This window comes from Budorcas taxicolor, chromosome 2 (assembly GCF_023091745.1).
Source record: "Budorcas taxicolor isolate Tak-1 chromosome 2, Takin1.1, whole genome shotgun sequence".
NCBI lineage: Eukaryota > Metazoa > Chordata > Mammalia > Artiodactyla > Bovidae > Budorcas > Budorcas taxicolor.
Genome location: NC_068911.1, coordinates 20430470 through 20448302, shown reverse-complemented (window position 1 = coordinate 20448302; position 17833 = coordinate 20430470). Strand labels below are relative to the sequence as shown.

General features: G+C 37.4%; 1 protein-coding gene across 1 annotated transcript in view; it reads left to right on the top strand.

Moving 5' to 3' along the window:
• Positions 1-17833, top strand: part of TNRC6A (trinucleotide repeat containing adaptor 6A) — a 95527-nt gene that overhangs the window by 39514 nt on the left and 38180 nt on the right. The window contains exon 5 of the mRNA XM_052652139.1: positions 12655-13053. Coding sequence (XP_052508099.1) covers positions 12655-13053 — 399 coding nt within the window. The remainder of the gene's footprint in view (positions 1-12654; positions 13054-17833) is intronic.

Below are 17833 nucleotides of genomic sequence, written 5' to 3'. Positions count from 1 at the left end.
GTTGGTGGCTGGTGGGAGCATCCTGGGTTTGTATCCTGAGCCCTGAGATATTATGCCTGGGCAACAATTAGATCTTTAGTTTCAAAGAAAACGAATTAGAAATCTTGTTTAAATTTTGGAGTAGAAATTGGGATGGATTAGCAAGAGTAGCTTAATCAGTGTATACTAAGTTTATAAGGGAAAACTCCAGACTAGGAAGAAACACATTGTATATGATAATTTCACTGTATATGGTAGTTCAGTGGTAAAGAATCCACTTGCCAGTGCAGGAGACACAGGTCCGATCCCTGGGTAGGGAAAATTCCTGGAGGAGGAAATGGCAACCCACTCCAGTATTCTGGGAAATCCCATCAGAGGAGCCTTGCTGGCTACAGTCCGTAGGGTTGCAAAGAGCTGGACACGACTTAGCGACAGAGCACCTTTAATAAGAATAGTAGCTGAGCTTCTGAATGCACACTAAGAGCTCGCTCTCAGTGCCAGTAGCCTTAGTGAGCGTGCACCTGATGAAACAATCCTTGAAGGGAGCATTTTGGAGGAAGCAAATAAGGTAGTCTAATAAGGCAAACCTGGGATTTTTGCGTAGACCAAGCATAGTGGTTAAAAGTCCATTCTTCTGAGTCAGATAAACTTTGATTTGAATCCTGCCTTTGTAGTTCTTATCTCTGTGACCTTGAGCCAGGTACTGTAACCTCTAAACTTGGGTTTGACTCTGTTAAAAGGAGATTATCTAAGCTACTTAATGTGGGAATGAAATGATATATAGAACATAAATCACAGGACCGGGAGGGTAGTTTATGCTGAGTATGTAATAGATAACTTATTATTAATATAAACACTGGTTAGAAATTTTTGATCTGTAGCTTTTAAGATGAAAATGTATACCGCAGGGAACATTGGTTTGGAGGTCAGATTTGGTTTTAAATTTTAGCTCCACCATTTACTAGATGTTTAATCATGGGCAGTCTTCTTCTGAGCCTTAGTTGCCTTACTGGTAAAATTGAGGTAATAATTCAAATGTGTAGAATCATGTGAGGATGAAGGGATATTAAATTGCGTGGTTCCAGCTGATACTTGGTAAGCTTTAACTTCACAGCTATGGTTTTGCAGTATCTTAGCAACCTTTGAGTCCCTTGAAACATCATACTAGTAGTTTCCCCAGTCGTTTCAGAGTTCCTCCTCACCCAGACGATGACTTGCTTTTTCCTTTCATTAAAGGAGAACCCAGCCCAACATGGGTGAATCACAGTAGTGTTTCTGCAATAGTGCAAGGAATATGAGGGTGGGATACTATGATCTTTATAAGTTTGTCAGGCTAAAATTGATATTTTATTGCTTTGATTTAAATATAAATCAATTTGTTTATTGGTAAAATGGAGTGTTATATGTTATTATTTGTACTTTTTTGCTCTAAAAAATTATCCATTCTTCTCTACCCATTTACTTTTTGAGCTAAGAGCTTTTGTTTTCTATTTACGTGAGCTCTCTATATAATAAGCTCATTAACATTCCATTTGATGTATTTGATGAAAAAAATTCTAAAATTATGGACTGTATCATATGTTTTAGGTTGTTCTGAGGATGAGATTCCAGGGAGAAATATCTAAACATCATAAGCCCCTGAGGGCTTATGTGTGTTTAAAAACAACAGCATTGTATAGTATTAACTGCTTAATTTTTCTGAACTTCATTTTTATATATGTGGGAGTGTTTTTTCTAATTAAAAAAATCATTTCTTCATCCTGTATTTCTTAAATAGTTTGTATCTTCAGTGATTATGACAGTTCCACTGCTATACAAATTTTGTGAACTTTTTTTTTTTCAGTATGTTTGGGGCTTCTGTTGTTCCTGTTACTGACTTCTAATTGAGTTTTTAGGTATTACCCTTTTTTTTCCCCTTTGGAGGCACAAACGGAAGTCAAAAGTTCTGTAAATGTTGCTACAGTATCTAGTAGAACGGTTTTCCAAGTTTACTCAGATATGAGAACCAGGTGGTACATTTTTTTTAATGCAGGTTCTGATTTAGTGAATCTCTGAGGCTTGAAGAACCTGGTTTTGGTTTGGTTTGGTTTGGTTTGTGTGGTTTTTGTTTTTAAACACATTTCCCCATTCCCCATAGCACTTTTAATTAAATTTGGGGGTCACTTCTAGAATTGTTAGTTATGAAGAAGAGACTCGAGGGCAGTAAATCTTTTTTAAATTTTTATTTTGTATTGGAGTATGGTTGATTTACAATGTTGTGTTAGTTTTAGGTGTACAGCTAAGTGAATCAGTTGCATGTATATTTATATCCATTCTTTCATATTCTTTTCTCATTTAGGTTATTACCGAATATTGAGTAGAGTTCCCTTTGTAAAAAAATACTGTAGGCAATTTTTTTTCTTTTTTAAGCATGAGCCTCTGCCTGAAAAATAAATCTTTTATCTTCCCACTTCTCTGCATCTCACACATTCGGGCAAGATTTGATGGAGAGATTAATCACAGATCTTGGGACTACCATATTGTGAATGTTGTGTGGGTATTCTCTAGCTCTTAAAGATTTGTGCTTTAGAACAGCTATACCTTCCTTTGGTGTTTTGCTGAAGAACAGAATTTGTTAATAGGGTGATTTCATCCAGAAATTCATTAATGAAGCTTGGCAGAATAATTTATTCAGTCATCAAAACCTAGAGGATTGCAGAAGGACACATCAGTTCTGTTTCTCTTTGTGTTGGCAGTTTAAGATGGGAGATTTGGGGTAGGAAGATAAGAGCTCTGAAGCAGCAGAGCTAAGACCAGGAAAATTTCTGATTTCTCTGGGATTTTGAAATGAATGAAAACTAAGGGAATTCAGGCATTCCCTGGTGATCCAGTGGTTAGGACTCCATTTGCACTTCGGGGGCATGGGTTTGAGCCCTGTTTAAGGAGCTAAGACACCACACGCCCCTTGGCATGGCCAAAAAAGAAAAAAACACCTCAGTGAGTTCAATTTCATGTTGGTTTTAAATTTGGGATCTAATTTTGAAGTGATTGTGTATATCTTGCTGTTTGGTTTTTTGTCTGAGGAACCTTTAAACAAATGCTGAGATTTGGGACCTCTCCTGTGGTCCAGCGGTTAAGGCTCCACACTCCTGATGTAGGGGACAAAGGTTCGACCCCTGGTCGGGGAACTAAGATCCCACGTGGCAAAAAAAGAACAATAAATTAAGATTTGCTTGTACCTGTATAAAACATAAATACAGTTTATTTTGTTTAACGTTAGTTTTTAAGTCTTATTTTTCAAGTTCTCAAATGGCCATCCAGTTCAACTTGTTAAGGATTAGCAGAAGTTAATGGATTGACAAGCATTTAGCTATTTTGCAGATTGGCTGAACGTGAACGTGAAGTCGCTCAGTCGTGTCCGACTCTGTGACCCCATGGACTGTAGCCTGCCAGGCTCCTCTGTCCATGGGATTTTCCAGGCAATATTACTGGAGTGGGTTGCCATTTCCTTCTCCAGGGGATCTTCCAACCCAGGGATCGAACCCGGGTCTCCCGCATTGTAGACAGATGCTTTACCGTCTGAGCCACCTGGCACGTAAAACTGCAGTCATTTATCCACAATGAAGATTTTAGCAGTGCATCTTTGTGTATCAACTGAAAAGCCAGAGTTCCCCCTCTGTGCCTTTCAGCATTCTAAAACTGACAGGTTAGTAAAGGACAAAGAACATATATTATACAGGGGAAGTATAATCAGTATTGTTAAATCATCCAGTATGCTTATTGATAGCAGAAATGATTTTTATAGTAGTACAGTGTTTGGCTATGTTTTTAATAAATTTGATTTATAAGCTCATTATAATTGAATAGAATTGCTCTTCACATTTTCAGCTAGCTGCTTCTTTCCCTTTCCCCCTCACACTTAAAATATAAGAAGATGGAATTCAAGTTATTGGGCCTCATATATAGGGAGAGTTGGCAAGCATTATTTCTGTAGCAGTAAAGTGACATTATGCCTTTCCTCCATTTTCTTCTGAACGCTGCAGAGTGGGGAAGCAACAAAAGTTGGAAACACCTATCTTTGGAATTTCTTGATATACAGAATTTTCTAATCTGCTGTGAAGTTTTTATCAGGTTTGTGCTTTGTGAAACTCTTGACTGCAAATGGATAATGTTGCTGTTTTCATCAGGAAAGCTGAAATAATTGATTTTTTATTTTATTGCCCATACTTGTTTTCACTTCCTTTGAATGTGAGGCAGATTCTTTAAAGTGAATGTTATTGCAAGCTACCTTATTATTTTAGTACAACAACTAGAATAATTAATTTGAGAATTTAGGCTTAAAGAGATTATAGTTACATATTAGAAACAATAATAAGGGAGAAAGATACATACTGTACATGGTATTGCCTGATAAACAGTAAAGTTTAAATACACTAGTTTGTTACACGTTAACTTTTCTTCCCAAAGTTATTTTATTTTGTGACTCTTAAGAGCATAAAATAATTCCCTGTGATAAAGGTTTTAAGGACTGTTAATTAATCTATAGTTGACACAAACTTTTTTAAAATACTTGAACAATTTTGTTTTCTAACTGACCAGCTTTCATTGGTAAATGCCATCTTGCCTTCAAAGAGGTTGACTTTCGTTTTTCCCGTATAATGATACATACTGAGATTGGAAATAGTAATTCTAGGTTAATGTAAGTTTGCCCAAGCACTCTATATTTTATAGATGCTTAGTAATTTTAACTATTTTAGTCCTTTAAATAATTCAAATGCAAATCTGTATGTGGTTTTTTATTTTCCAGACGTCCATTTAATACTTTTTTCTGTTAAAGTGAAACCATGTCTTAAAATGGCAGTTTGCATACTATGGTTATTATTTATGCTTGTACTTTTAGAAAATTTGCAGTGTAGCCAATAGGAAAACTATTATGCAAAGTTGATTTGTAAACTTCAGAAGGATAATAAAGGAAGATCTTGAGGCATTAAGATGTATTAATTGATGTTTTGGGGAGTTCAGTAGTAATACAAGATGATTGATGGCTGGTTTATATTTAAACTGGTCTTTAAATTTGTAGATAGCTGAAGAAAAGTTCATTTTAATTTTTTTCTGAAATGTGTTAAAATGTTAGCAAATTTTTTAAATGTTATTTTTAAGAAGCAAATATTTATATAAGATAATTTCAATCATTAAGGAATAAGAGAACATAACAACTTGTTTTTACAAATTTGGAGCTTGGTATATTTAGAACTTTGGATATTAAATTGTTTACTTATTGGTTTTTTATTTGAATGTAAGACTAATGCTGTGGGTTTTTCTTTTTTTCCAATTAATAGATTTTTTTTTAGCAACAGTTTAAGGTTTACAGAATGAAATGATGTTTTTACATTAAGAAATGCCAGAAAATTAGGAAAAAAGTAGAAAAAAGCAAAAGTTAATAATTTAATTGTGATATTGTTTCACAGTCTTGATTTGGAATACAGTGCAGGAAGATGTGGATTTAAATTCTTTCTTGAGTAATTTTTCCATTTTCAAAAATTAAAATGCTTGTTTATTTCTGGGCCAATTCAAATTTTGCTTATCTCCTTTAAACTACAAAAGACAAATTGGGTCATGGTATGGCCCAAAAAGAAGTAAAAGTGAAAAATGGCAGTGAATATGTTGTATACTAGCTGAATGAAATTTCTTCAGAATACTTTTCTGATATTATGGATAATATAATGTTAGGGCTAATTAGAGTGTCTTTTCCACATTAACAAGCATATTGACTAAACTTGTCTTGTTTTCTGGATGCTCGTTTGTGACCAGTGAGTTACTCAGCAGCGTACTTAGGCAGTGACCGTCACGTCCTTACTCTTTCTGCTTCTCTTGATCATTCTTTGTCCTTCTTCATTGGTTCCCGATTATCCCCTCTTGAACGTTGGTGTTGCGGTGTTTCATCCTTAGTATCATTCTGCATTGTTTTTCTGGATTCAGTCATCTTGTATACGCTGACGGTTCATAAGTTGTTGTTCAGCCTGTAGTTCTTGACCATTTGCTATGTTTGGTTCTGGGAACACCAGTGGAGAAAGGAAGAGAAGATAAGAAACCTGCACTTAAAGAACATGTTGCAGTGTAAGAGATGCCCCAGAGTTTTGTGGGAGTGGGGGAGGGGCACTGTCATAGTAGACTTCTAATGTTAGCTGAGTCTGGGAGAGGGAGAAGTCGGGGGGCGATTGGTTGTTTCCTTGGAAAGGTGGTGGACAGAAATATTTTGAAGAAAGGAATGCCGTAAAAGTGCATGATACCTTTTGGAAAACCATAGACATTTGATGCAGAAGAGGAGATGTATGTGGATATAGCAGAGTTATGATCTGGACAAGTGGTAAACAGGGGCTGTGTTAAAGACTTTGCATTAATTCTGAGAGCACTTTAAAAATATGGATAATATAGGGCAGAGGTTTGGGAGAAGAGGGTAGGGTGGGATCAACACTTAAGGAGACTAGTTGGGTTTTTGCATGATTGAATTGATGAGTCTAACCTATTCTTTCTAAGTCTTGCCATTTCTTATTTTACAGCTTCATAGCTTCCTTTTCTACCTGTATGTTGAATGCTAAACCCATATTTTTAAAAAGTTCAAACTTTTACTGAATTCTAGAACCATCTTGCTCCCAATCACTTAGCATTCCTATAGCAATGGTTTTCATAGTTTACCTGAGGCCACAGGAGAGGCTCCCTGAAGCTCTCTTGAGACCCACAAGATTAAAACTGTTTCCATTATAATAGCAAGACTTTATTTGTCTAGTTCACTTACTCTCTCATGAGTGTATAGTGAAGTTTTCTAGAGGGTACACAGTGTGCAAATCAGAACCAGTTGGATGCAGAAGTGGTTGTGAGAATCCACCTGCCTTCTGTTAAGCCAGATGTTAAAGGGATTTGCAAAAATATAAAACAATGCATGCTTTTTTTTTCTTCTTTTCTTGGGAAATAGTTATTTTTTTTAAAAAGAACTTTTAATATATAAAGAATTTTCCTAATGATTTAATAAATATTTTAAAATTTTCTTTAATTTTCTAGCATGGTATATATCTGTAGGTGTAACCCACATAAATGAAAGATTTTTGGTGTTCCATATTTTTAAAATTGTAAAGGGGTCTGGAACCGAAAAGTTTAAGAATGGCTGTCCTATAGTAATAAACCTAACAACAACAACAACAAAAACTAATTGAACGCGTTCTTTCACACATACTTCCCAGATTTAATTTTTTCTCTATTTCATATCTTTGTAAATGGTACCACTCTCTACTCAAATTTCAAGCCAGAAACTTGGGGTTCATCTACCTTTTTAACCTAAATGGTAGTAGTAATCACTAATGTTTATTGAATACTAACCATGTGCCAGATACAGTTTTTATTAATAATTCTTTACATCCATTATTGTGTTAAAGCCTCACAAAACCCTATAGGTATTGGTATTAATATTTAACTTTATTTTACAGATGAAGAAAATGTACAGAGGGAATAGATACCTTGCCCATGGTCATGTAGCTACCAAGTTTCAGAGCCAACCCAGCCAATCTTTTGAACCTGTACTTCTTTGTTCTGTAACAGTTTATGCAGGATAGATACATGTTTCTTGAGGACTTTATTGACACACACACACTCCCTGTGAAGTCATCTGGACCAAGTGCTTTTTAGAGAGGTAAATCTTGCAGGATCTTTTAATGTCCTCTACCCTTACTATACCATAGGATCTTCTACTCCTGTGTGAGCTCATTTTGGGAAACTATATTTTGTAGAGCAGAGACTGGAACACTATATCCTGCAGGCCAAATCTGGCCCACTGCCTGCTTCTTTATGTGAAGTTTTGTTGGCACACGATCACATCCATTCATTGACGTGCTGTCTGTAGCTGTTTTTTGTGCTACAGCAGCGAGTTGAGTGGTTGTAACAGAGACTGTATGGCCTGGAAAGCCTAAAATGTTTACTGTCTGGCCCTCTACAGAAAAGGCTTGCCAAGCCATTAGCTGGGTTTTCTGCTTTATTGGTATATATTACACATAGTATGTTGTCTTTACAGACTCTCTATATGTGAAGGTATCTGTTTTTCCCCCAGTACTATTTATATTTCTTCTTTTATTTCCCCCATTGTTTGGGATTACTAAACTTTTGTCTGATGTATTAGTAATAGTGTTAATGTTGGTATTCGATCTTATGCTGTGCCCTACAGCAATTTGAATAGCATTTGATTTAGAGATATGTTCTGTAACAGTGTGCTAGCTTTTTAAAAAGTGAAGTATGCATGGTAGTTTTGATCAAACTAGCTGATCCTGATGGATGATTTAATAATTTCTTCATTTCTTTTGTGCTAATTAGACTATCTTTTCTGCCTCTTCTGGAATCTTGTGGTAAATAATTACCTCCTCCAGTTTTTCTAATTATCTATAAGTTGAGCCTAAAGAAATATCTTAATTTTAGAAATCATCTCATTTTTTACATTTTTAAAAAATTAGGTTAACTGGTTGTTTACTTCTCTCTTAGAATCATGCCTTGGATTTATTGGTTCACTGTTTTGCATTTCAAAAAAATTATTGAATCAACAGTGTAAAATATTTCAGATCAAACTATAAAATTATAGCATATATTGTTTATAGTCTTTTAAAAATATTTGTCTCATATATTTAAATCTTTATTTGCTTATCGATTCATGTTTAAAGCCACTGGTTTCTGTTTTTATCTTTACTGATGTCTTACCTCTTCTTTTTGTTGGATTTTTAACTTGAGTTGGTTTCTTCGCATTCTCATTCCCTGGTTTAGTCATGTCTTAAAATTTATTGTGTGTATTGTTTTCATGATTTTTTTTTTTTGATAGCTCTAAAGTCCTGGTATTTATTTCCTCTTCAACTCAAGATTTATTTGAATAAGGCAATTTTAGTTGCTAGTTTTTCTAGTGTGATTACATTGTAGTCCAGGAATATCCTCTGTATTACTCCTACTTTTTGTAATTCATTGATATTTTCTTTAGTGCTGAATGGTTTGTGTATGCACTTCCTGACTATTTCATGAGTAATTGTCAAAAAGGTTTTGCTTTTTTTTTTTTTTTCAGTTTTTCTTTTCTGTCTCTACTTGGTTTTCGTGTTTTGATACTAAGATTTGGTATATAAAGGTTCTTAGCTGGTTGTTTCTTTTTAGTTGGTTTCTTTATCAGTATGCAAAATCTTTATAATGCTTTCTCTTTGAATTTTAAACGTGTGCTTTCATCTAAATTTTGTTAGCATCTCTTGTTAGTGTGTCTGTCTCTGTACTTTTTCCCACCAGTTTTCCTGAATTGTTTTGTTTCAGGAGTGATTGTTGCAAAGTGTATTCCTTAAGTTTGTTTTTTCTTTTCTTAACCCTTTTTATGGTCTTTAGTAACTAGTTAATTTAACCATTCACATTTTTATTGTGATTACAGATATTCTGAAGCTTATGCTTGGCATTTCATTTTGTATTTCATGTTAAGCACAATTTTAAAATAATTCTCTTTATTGCATTTTCTGTGTCTATTGAATGGTTTTGTCATTTTCCCCTCTTCTAGTGGTTTAGATATTTACTGACATAATTAATCTAAGCTATACACGTAGACAGTAGCCAAAATTGCTCATGTTTATTTCTGTTACCCCGCAGCCCCACCCGTACCCTGGCACACCCGCATGCACTGTTAGTTAGCTCCTTTATTCTTTACTACGACATCCCAAGTTTCCATCTGAGACTTGACTTCAGATTATTTAGTTTTATAATCAGTAGTTACGTCTCAGTGTTTTTTGCTGGCGTCACTGAAGTTTTCTGGCCCTAGAGACTAGTATCTATCAATATTTCAGCCTCTTTTTCTCTGTGGCACTTTATTGATGAAAAATACAGGAGTTCTTTGAAGTTTTGAGGTAAGTGTGGGGTTGCTGGGTGATCAGTGTAATACTGCTTCTGAATTCCTACTCGCTTCTACAGTAGCATTAGGGTTCTTGTACATGTCTTTATGTAAGTTATCTTCCTCCTTTCTTGAATGTATTAAAGAACACTTTCCTGTTGCTATCTGACATATATAACATCTTGTTTGGGTATTAAATTGTTGTCACAGTCTTTTCCCTTTAGGAATAAAGTGGTGGACAAACTTTTTAGCAGTGGGTAACTATAAAACTTTAAGGTTACATTCAATTGCCAGATACCATACTGAGCTCAATATTAGGCATGTAAAAATGGAGTTAAGAGTTTTTATCTGCCTTATAATATCATAGTTAACATATATTTGATCCTTTTGGTTTCAGATATACTTTAGAATATTCTAGTTTGGAGAAGGCAACAGCACCCCACTCCAGTACTCTTGCCTGGGAAATCCCATGGACGGAGGAGCCTGGTAGGCTGCAGTCCATGGGGTCGCTAGGAGTTGGACACAACCGAGGCGACTTAGCAGCAGCAGTAGCTGTAGCACTTCCTTATTTTCCTCACGACAAAGGAATATACATTATTGTTACATTCTAAGAGCATTAACTTGTCTAGGAGGCAAAATTTTCATACATAAAGTAATTAGACCTATAATACACTGGGCCCAAATTGGTAATAAGAGGCTTTCCAGTCATCAAGAATAGAAGGACTTTGAAGCAACAGTTGGAATATTTGTAATCTAAGGAATTCTTCCTGAACTACAATTTTTTTGTATTACTTTAGAAAAGTCAAAGTCAGATTTTTAAAAAATAAGAGGTCAAGATCATATATTAGTATCAGTAATATAAACTAAATCCTCCAACTGTTCAGAGAAAGAAGACAATAATAAGGCTAGACCATTGAATGAGAGGCGGCTGTAGATCTGAGCGCCTGTAAGAGGAAGTTGAGTGACTTGGAAACAATCTAGGTAACCAGTACTTTATCACAGAATCATATACATTGTAGGTATTTGGTGAATATTTCTTTTTGGGGGCTGCAGTAATGGCTTCTGTTATACTGAGTGTTTACATTATGCTGGGTATTAGACCACACTGTCTATATCATACAGACAAGGAAGAAGATGCAGAAATAACCCAGCTCCTGAGTGGCAGGGCTGTTTTAGTCTCAGGCCTGGTGCTCTTAACTCTTGAAGAGTTTTCTCAGTGTCCTCACCAATCACATGGAGATGAATCACTGTTTATTTGACAGTGGCATCTGCAAAGCTGATTAAATTGCTACAAAAGAATAAAGTGATATCGTGCCAATCATTTAAAAGTAGACACTACGTATAAGCATTTTGATGCAGATTTGGTTCCAGGCCACTGCGATAAAGTAAATATTGCCATAAAGCAAGTCACGAATTTTTTGGTTTCCCAGTGCATATAAAAGCTATGCTTACTCTGTCCTGTAGTCTAAGATATTTAACAGTATTATGTCTTTAAAAATTGTACATACCTTAATTTTAAAATAATTTATTGCTTTAAAAATGCTAACCATTAGCTGAGCCATTGCGGGTCCCAAGCTTTTTGCAGCAGTAACATCAAAGATCACTGATCGTAGTTCACCATAATAAATATAATGAAAAAGTTGGAAATACTGTGAGAATGACCAAAAGGTGAAACAGACTGACAAAGTGAGCAGATGCTGTTGGGAAAAAAATGCCGCCAATAGACTTGCTTGATGCAGGGTTGCCACACACTTTTCATACAAACATGGAGTATCTTTGAAGTGTGATAAAGCAAAGCGCAGTAAACCAGAGTATGTTGCCTAGCCTAATGTTTGGTGCTCTGTAAACATTATTAACATACTCAACCGTAGGATAGCTCTGTGAGGAATAGGTGTTACCCTGTTTCACAGAGGAGACCACAGGCTCAGGTTTATACAGCTTGTCCGGGGACATAGAGCTTTTTAAAGGCATCGCTGGGATTGAAACCTGGGTCTATCTGGCACCGAAAGTTCATAGACCGTGCTGCCTCTCTGTAGTTTTAGAGATTGGGTATAGTTTCCCTGGTTTAGAGTATTTCCACCAGTTAACTTATTTAATCTCTTTTAGGAGTCCAGAAATTCACTGTAGTTTCCAACTGTTTGTGCCATAGGCAGATTGTGTTTCTCTGATTTGCTTAAGCCAGCATATTCAAATTATTACTCTAGTTTAGGTTAGTCTCACAGATCTCATTGTATGATCTTTGTATTTTGTCCCTCTTCTGAATTTTTCTTACTTGATTCAGATTTTACATTTTAATAACAAAAAACAATGTTAACCTTGCCTAGCAGGATTATTTTCTGCCCTTACTCTTGTGTTGTCTTTCAAAGATGAAAACTAGGGATCAGATGCATTAAGAATGAGGCAGATTCAGAACAGTCACCCAGGACGTGAAGATTCTTCAGGGATCACCAAAACTTTGTCAACTTTGCTCTTCTAGTTACTGTGAGTCACAGAGTTGTATGATCAGTGCTTGTTCTCTAATCAGAGATAACAAGGGAAAGAGGTGGTGAGCTGAGCTGTCATCCAGGACAGGGAATGCTGATAGCTGTCCGCTCCTTTATCAGATAGGTAGGTAGCTGAAGTAAACAGCTGATGCTTGGCAGTGATCCTTCCCAAGAAAACTGAGCCTGGGCATGAGGATACCCCTGCACACATAAAGAGTCTGTTCCTTTAGGATTGTTTTCCTTGGGGCCTTTTTGCTTAGATGGCTTGCAATGGAGGTACACTTTACTGGCTAATCTTTTCCACCCCTTTTCTTTTGTTGGGATTAGTGCCAGAACAGATAAAGCCCAGTGTAAGCCAGCCTCAGCCTGCCAACTCTAATAACGGCACTTCCACAGCAACCAGCACTAATAATAATGCCAAGCGAGCCACAGCCAACAATCAGCAGCAGCAGCAGCAGCAGCCGCAACCGCAGCAGCAGCAACCGCAGCAGCCACAGCAGCCGCAGCCGCCACCACAGGCCTTGCCTCGGTATCCCCGGGAAGTACCACCTCGATTTCGCCACCAGGAACATAAGCAGCTTCTAAAGAGGGGTCAGCATTTTCCCGTCATAGCAGCAAACCTGGGATCTGCTGTTAAAGTGTTAAGCAGCCAGTCAGAAAGCAGTGCTTTAACAAATCAACAGCCACAAAATAACGGAGAGGTGCAGATCAGCAAAAACCAGTCAGGTGAGAGAAGGCATTTCTTACGAGACTCCAACTATCATCGTTAGCAGTGTAGCAGGTTTATAAATTCATGCCTATTTGGTGATGTATTTGTATTCATCAGTATCTGGGTTGTAAAGTAAGAATTCTATGCAGGAACTTGTGAATGGGGAATCTTAAAATGTTTCCTGTAAGTTAACTATCACTCTCCCTTCAGATCTTAACTCATTTTAGTAAACAGCTTATAGAGCTAAAGTTATATGCTAACCAGTTGTGCATATTAACTGCATTTAATCCTCAACAACCCTGTGAGGTATCAGCTGTTCTTATCTCTGCTTTTCAGTAGAGGAAACTGAGGCACCAAGGCAAAAATGACTTGAGATTGGTTACCATGTGCTGTAAAAAAAGACCACCACCCATGAAAGTTCTGTTCAGAGCACGTGCATTTGGTCATTATCCCACAGTGGCTTTTCTCAGCTCACTAATGATTGTGAGGCAGAAAATAAGTTCAGCATGTGATTAGTTTTCTCAGAGTCCAGTTTATTTCCCTGTATTCTGACAGTTGGTTTGTCCATTCATTTATTGAACTATTTTGATGCTTTTATCCCAAGCCATGTAGAGAATTGAGGATAGTCAAGATTCCCACACATGAAAGCAGTAGCAGACCAGTAACCAGCCCGAGTCTCTGGAGCCAAATGGACCTGGTTTTTTAAGTCCTGGCTCCACAGTATACCAGCGTGTGACCTTGGCAGGTCACTAAATTGCTCCGTGTGTCCGAGTCTCGTCTGAGAAGCCTTTCCTAACTGTCCCAGGCAGAGTTACTCACTTTCTGCCTCTGTGCTCTCTTCCATACCAGGAACTGCTCTGTACTTTATCATCCAGTATTTCACAACTAATAAGTAGCAGAGCCTGCACTCACACTGAGATCTGTCTGACTCCAAAGCTGTGCACGTAGCAACCATGCCGTGCTTTGGCAGCCTACTGGGTGTGATAGGTGAGGAAGCAGAGGGCACACATGTGATTTTCTGGCATAGGTAATTAGAGAAGCAAGTTATTGGAAAGGGTGCAAACTTAAATCATCAGCCTGAGTTAATACTTACCCCTACACACTTATCACTGAGTAAGCTTGGCCAAATGACTTATCAGACCGTCTTTGCTAATCTGTGAAGTGTTATGCCCAGTCCATAAGGTTGCCCTGAGGATTATGCTATGTGACATGTTAAAGCAGCTAGTTTAGGGTCAGATATTTGGGCACTGAATGAATTATTTTCCGAGACTTTTCTAGAAGGACCTGTGCTTTTCAGGAGGAAGAGTCTGGTTGAGACATGTTACATCTAATGCCAAGCAATTAATAATTCGGTTTGAAGTTCCTCTAAGAAGTCAGCTTGGAAGCAGTTGTATTGAGTCATCAACATCATTGTAGTTAAGACTTCGGAGAGGTTATATAGGCAGCAAATTCTTGAGTACCTACTGCAGGCTAAGCAATGGTGGCATATTTAACAAACAGGAAAGTGCGATAGTAACTTTAGGAAATACATGTTGGTTATGCTTTTTCAGTTGGGGACATGAAAGAGCGAAGCTGTTTTTGAAATGGAAACAATGGGAGTACAAGAATTTTCTCAAAGATCAGTATGGGTCAAGAAACCCAAAAGTGTTATGCGTATGCATTCAGGTGAAAAGAAGCCTAAGATGTGGACATAGGAAGAAGTCTTCAAAAAAACAAAAGGCTGAGGAGGAAAGATATCCCGCCTGTTTCTAAAACAGGTTCACAAAGGTGGACAGTGTTAATGTGGAGGCTAAGATGGGAACAAGACGGGTACAGCAGTCTGACTAAAATTTAGAATTAAATCCCCAAACAGAGAATGCAGAAGAAGATGCAAGCAAAGCATTCTGCAAGAGAACCAGACTTGTGCTTCTGTCTTTTTTTAAACATTTGTGAGTCCCCTTTTACCAGCGTAGTTTCATATTTATGTTAAAATATTTTTGTAGGTGCTACTAGGAATAAGAGAAACATAATGGAGCCTTGGGTATCTGTTTCTTAGAGAGGACTTCTTAGATCAGTCCTGGCTCCTGAAGGGTTAATAGTAAGTAATAGTGACAGTAATAATGTAGTGACTGACTAACCCTTATGGGGTGCTTGTGACCCACACACTGTTGTAACACGTTTAATTTTCATTCTACAGATTAGAAAATAGCCTAGGGATCAGTGAAGAGCGGTGTGCTGGACAATATGAATAACATGAACGGTAGCCCAGAAATCGGATAATCGGCGTGTTGGGAAGCTAGATGTGGTTCAGAAATGTGGGAACACATCCTCGACTGTCTTTGTCTATCTGTATTTGACTTTTTTAGTTTTCTGACCAGAGAGAGGTGATGGAGTAGATTTGACACTTAAATTGATACATGCAGTAGCACACCGAAATTTACTTAAAAGTTTCCATAGTAAAGATGAGGAGTGCTGGTTTCACTTGCCTTGGCTTCACAGAATGCCTTTCTCACTTATTCACTGCACTGAAGAGGAGGGCTAGTGCCTAGTCTAAATTAGAGGTCACACAACTAAATCCTTCATAGGCTAGCAGGTAAGTAGAGTGAAGGATGAAAAGAAGTCATGGGAACTGTGGTAAATGTACGCATTTAAGTTTCTTTGAACCGCACAGCTCTGCAGGTGGAGTTGCCAGCTTGTGGCTGTGCCGCACGCACGTAGTGATGGCTGCAGTAGCCACTCTCTCGCAGTTGATTTCTTAAAGCCTTAAGGTGTAAGACCCTCCTACTCCCCAAATAACCCTTGAGTTTGGGGGGACTAATGTGCTTTACCAGGGCTGGCGGCAGTGTTGTTCTTGTGAGCCAGAGTGTTCCAGGTCACATTTTACCATCAGCTGACATGACACATTCAGAAAACTTAAGTAGATGGGCAAACACCCATATACCCTCCCCTCAAATCCAGCTGTTGTTAGTAGATTATATGTACATACACATGCACCCATGTGCCTTACTGTTCACTGCACTTCACTTTTATTACTCCTCCAGATAATTTTTTAAAGAATAGAGTAGTCTTCTATACAACGAGGACACCACAATCACCCTTAAGCAAAAGAGGGATATATTCAGCAGTATCCTGTGATGTGTAGTTTGTATTCAGAATTTTGCAGATGGTACCAAGAATGTGTTTTGGTTTATAGTGAGATGCAGCTTAGCACACATACACACCATTTATATAAAATAAAAAGCTTCCAAAATAGCATTATGCCTTGCATATGAATGAATTCAAATACAGCATTTTGTGTGGTTATTACTCAGTTACCTACTGTGGGAGAAATGAGATATAATCAAGAGAAAGTACACAGGAGTTTTCTGTTAGTAGTATATTTCCTAAGGTGAGCGGTGTGTGAATGTTTTCGTATTAATGCTATAGATTTTCCTGTGTTTCTTTTTTTTAAAGAAACTTAAGTGTGAAGTATAAATATAAAGTATAAATTACTAAAAATTGGGGCTGTCCTAATGAAAAAACTGTTAGTTACCAGAAATGTTTAAAGGTTAGAATACTGTCCACCGACCTGTGCTCAACTGTCTTTTTAGTGCAGTAAATGTACATCGTTGCTGTCCTGTGACTTCTTGCTCTAAGCGTGTCCCATGGTCTGTAAACATATTTAAGTCTTTATAATCTTTAAAAGAAATTCCTTTAGTCTCCCATTCTCTTGGGATTATTGTAGACTTTCTCTTTACTTTCTTTTAGAGTTCTTAAAAAAATAACCTATACTTAGACACTCTAATACGTTGCTTCAGTCCTCTGTCATCTGGCTTCTGCTCACTTGATTAAAATAGTTCTTGCTAAGGTCACTGATCTGAATGCCAAATCCAGACTTTTTTATGTTTAATTGTGGTTTAAAAAGCAGACTTACCAAAAAAATTCCAAAAAAACAGACTTACCCATTTTTATCTTAATAGATATCTGAATTTTTTTTTTTTTTGATCACTGACCATGTTCTCCTTTTTAAAGCCCTTTCATTCTTTGATTTTCCTTTGACCAGTTTTCAGACTTTATTCCCTCCTATGGCTTTGTTTCATCTCTCTCCCCAGTTTTAGGTTTCATGTCTTCTGCATGTCTTCAGCTACTGTTGGGCCCTTCAAACTCAGTATGTCTGAAATTGAACTCAATTATCTTGCCACATACTGGTTTTTCATTCTGGATCCCATTGCTTGAAAGGTTGGCACCCCCATTCATCCACTCACCCGTCTAGAAATCTTAAGCTCATGCTTCACGCTCCCTCTTCTTCGCGTCTCACAGGCCTCTGGTTTGCCATGCCCAGCTGGCTTGAAGTCCAGAACAGCTCTTGGCTCTGCTCCCTCCTCTGCGCTGCTGCCGCCATTGACTCAGTTCAGACACGCAGCATCTCTTCTGTAGCTCTGTCAGACTCCATCTCTCAGACCAGAAGCCAGTCAGAATCCATGTATTGCTTCTGGTTGTGGTACTGCTTCTGTCTATAACCATCTTTAACCTAGGCTCTCAGCCTGTTTTTCTGGATGGCTGCTACACCTATTCATTTACATGTTATCTGTGGCTGCTTTCCAGCTACTGTGGTAGAGTAGTCACCACAGAGACTATTTAGCTGGCAGAACCTAAAATATTTGTTAATTGGACCTTCACAGAAAACCTTTGCCAGCCCCTGGACTAGAGATTAGAATAACTAAGGAAAACATTTTTCACTTTCTCGCCCAAGTGCTATTTGAAATTGTGCCTCTGAAGTTCTCTCATATTCCAAATGATAACATCTCATACTTCCTGGAAATGCTGTAAGGCCTTGCT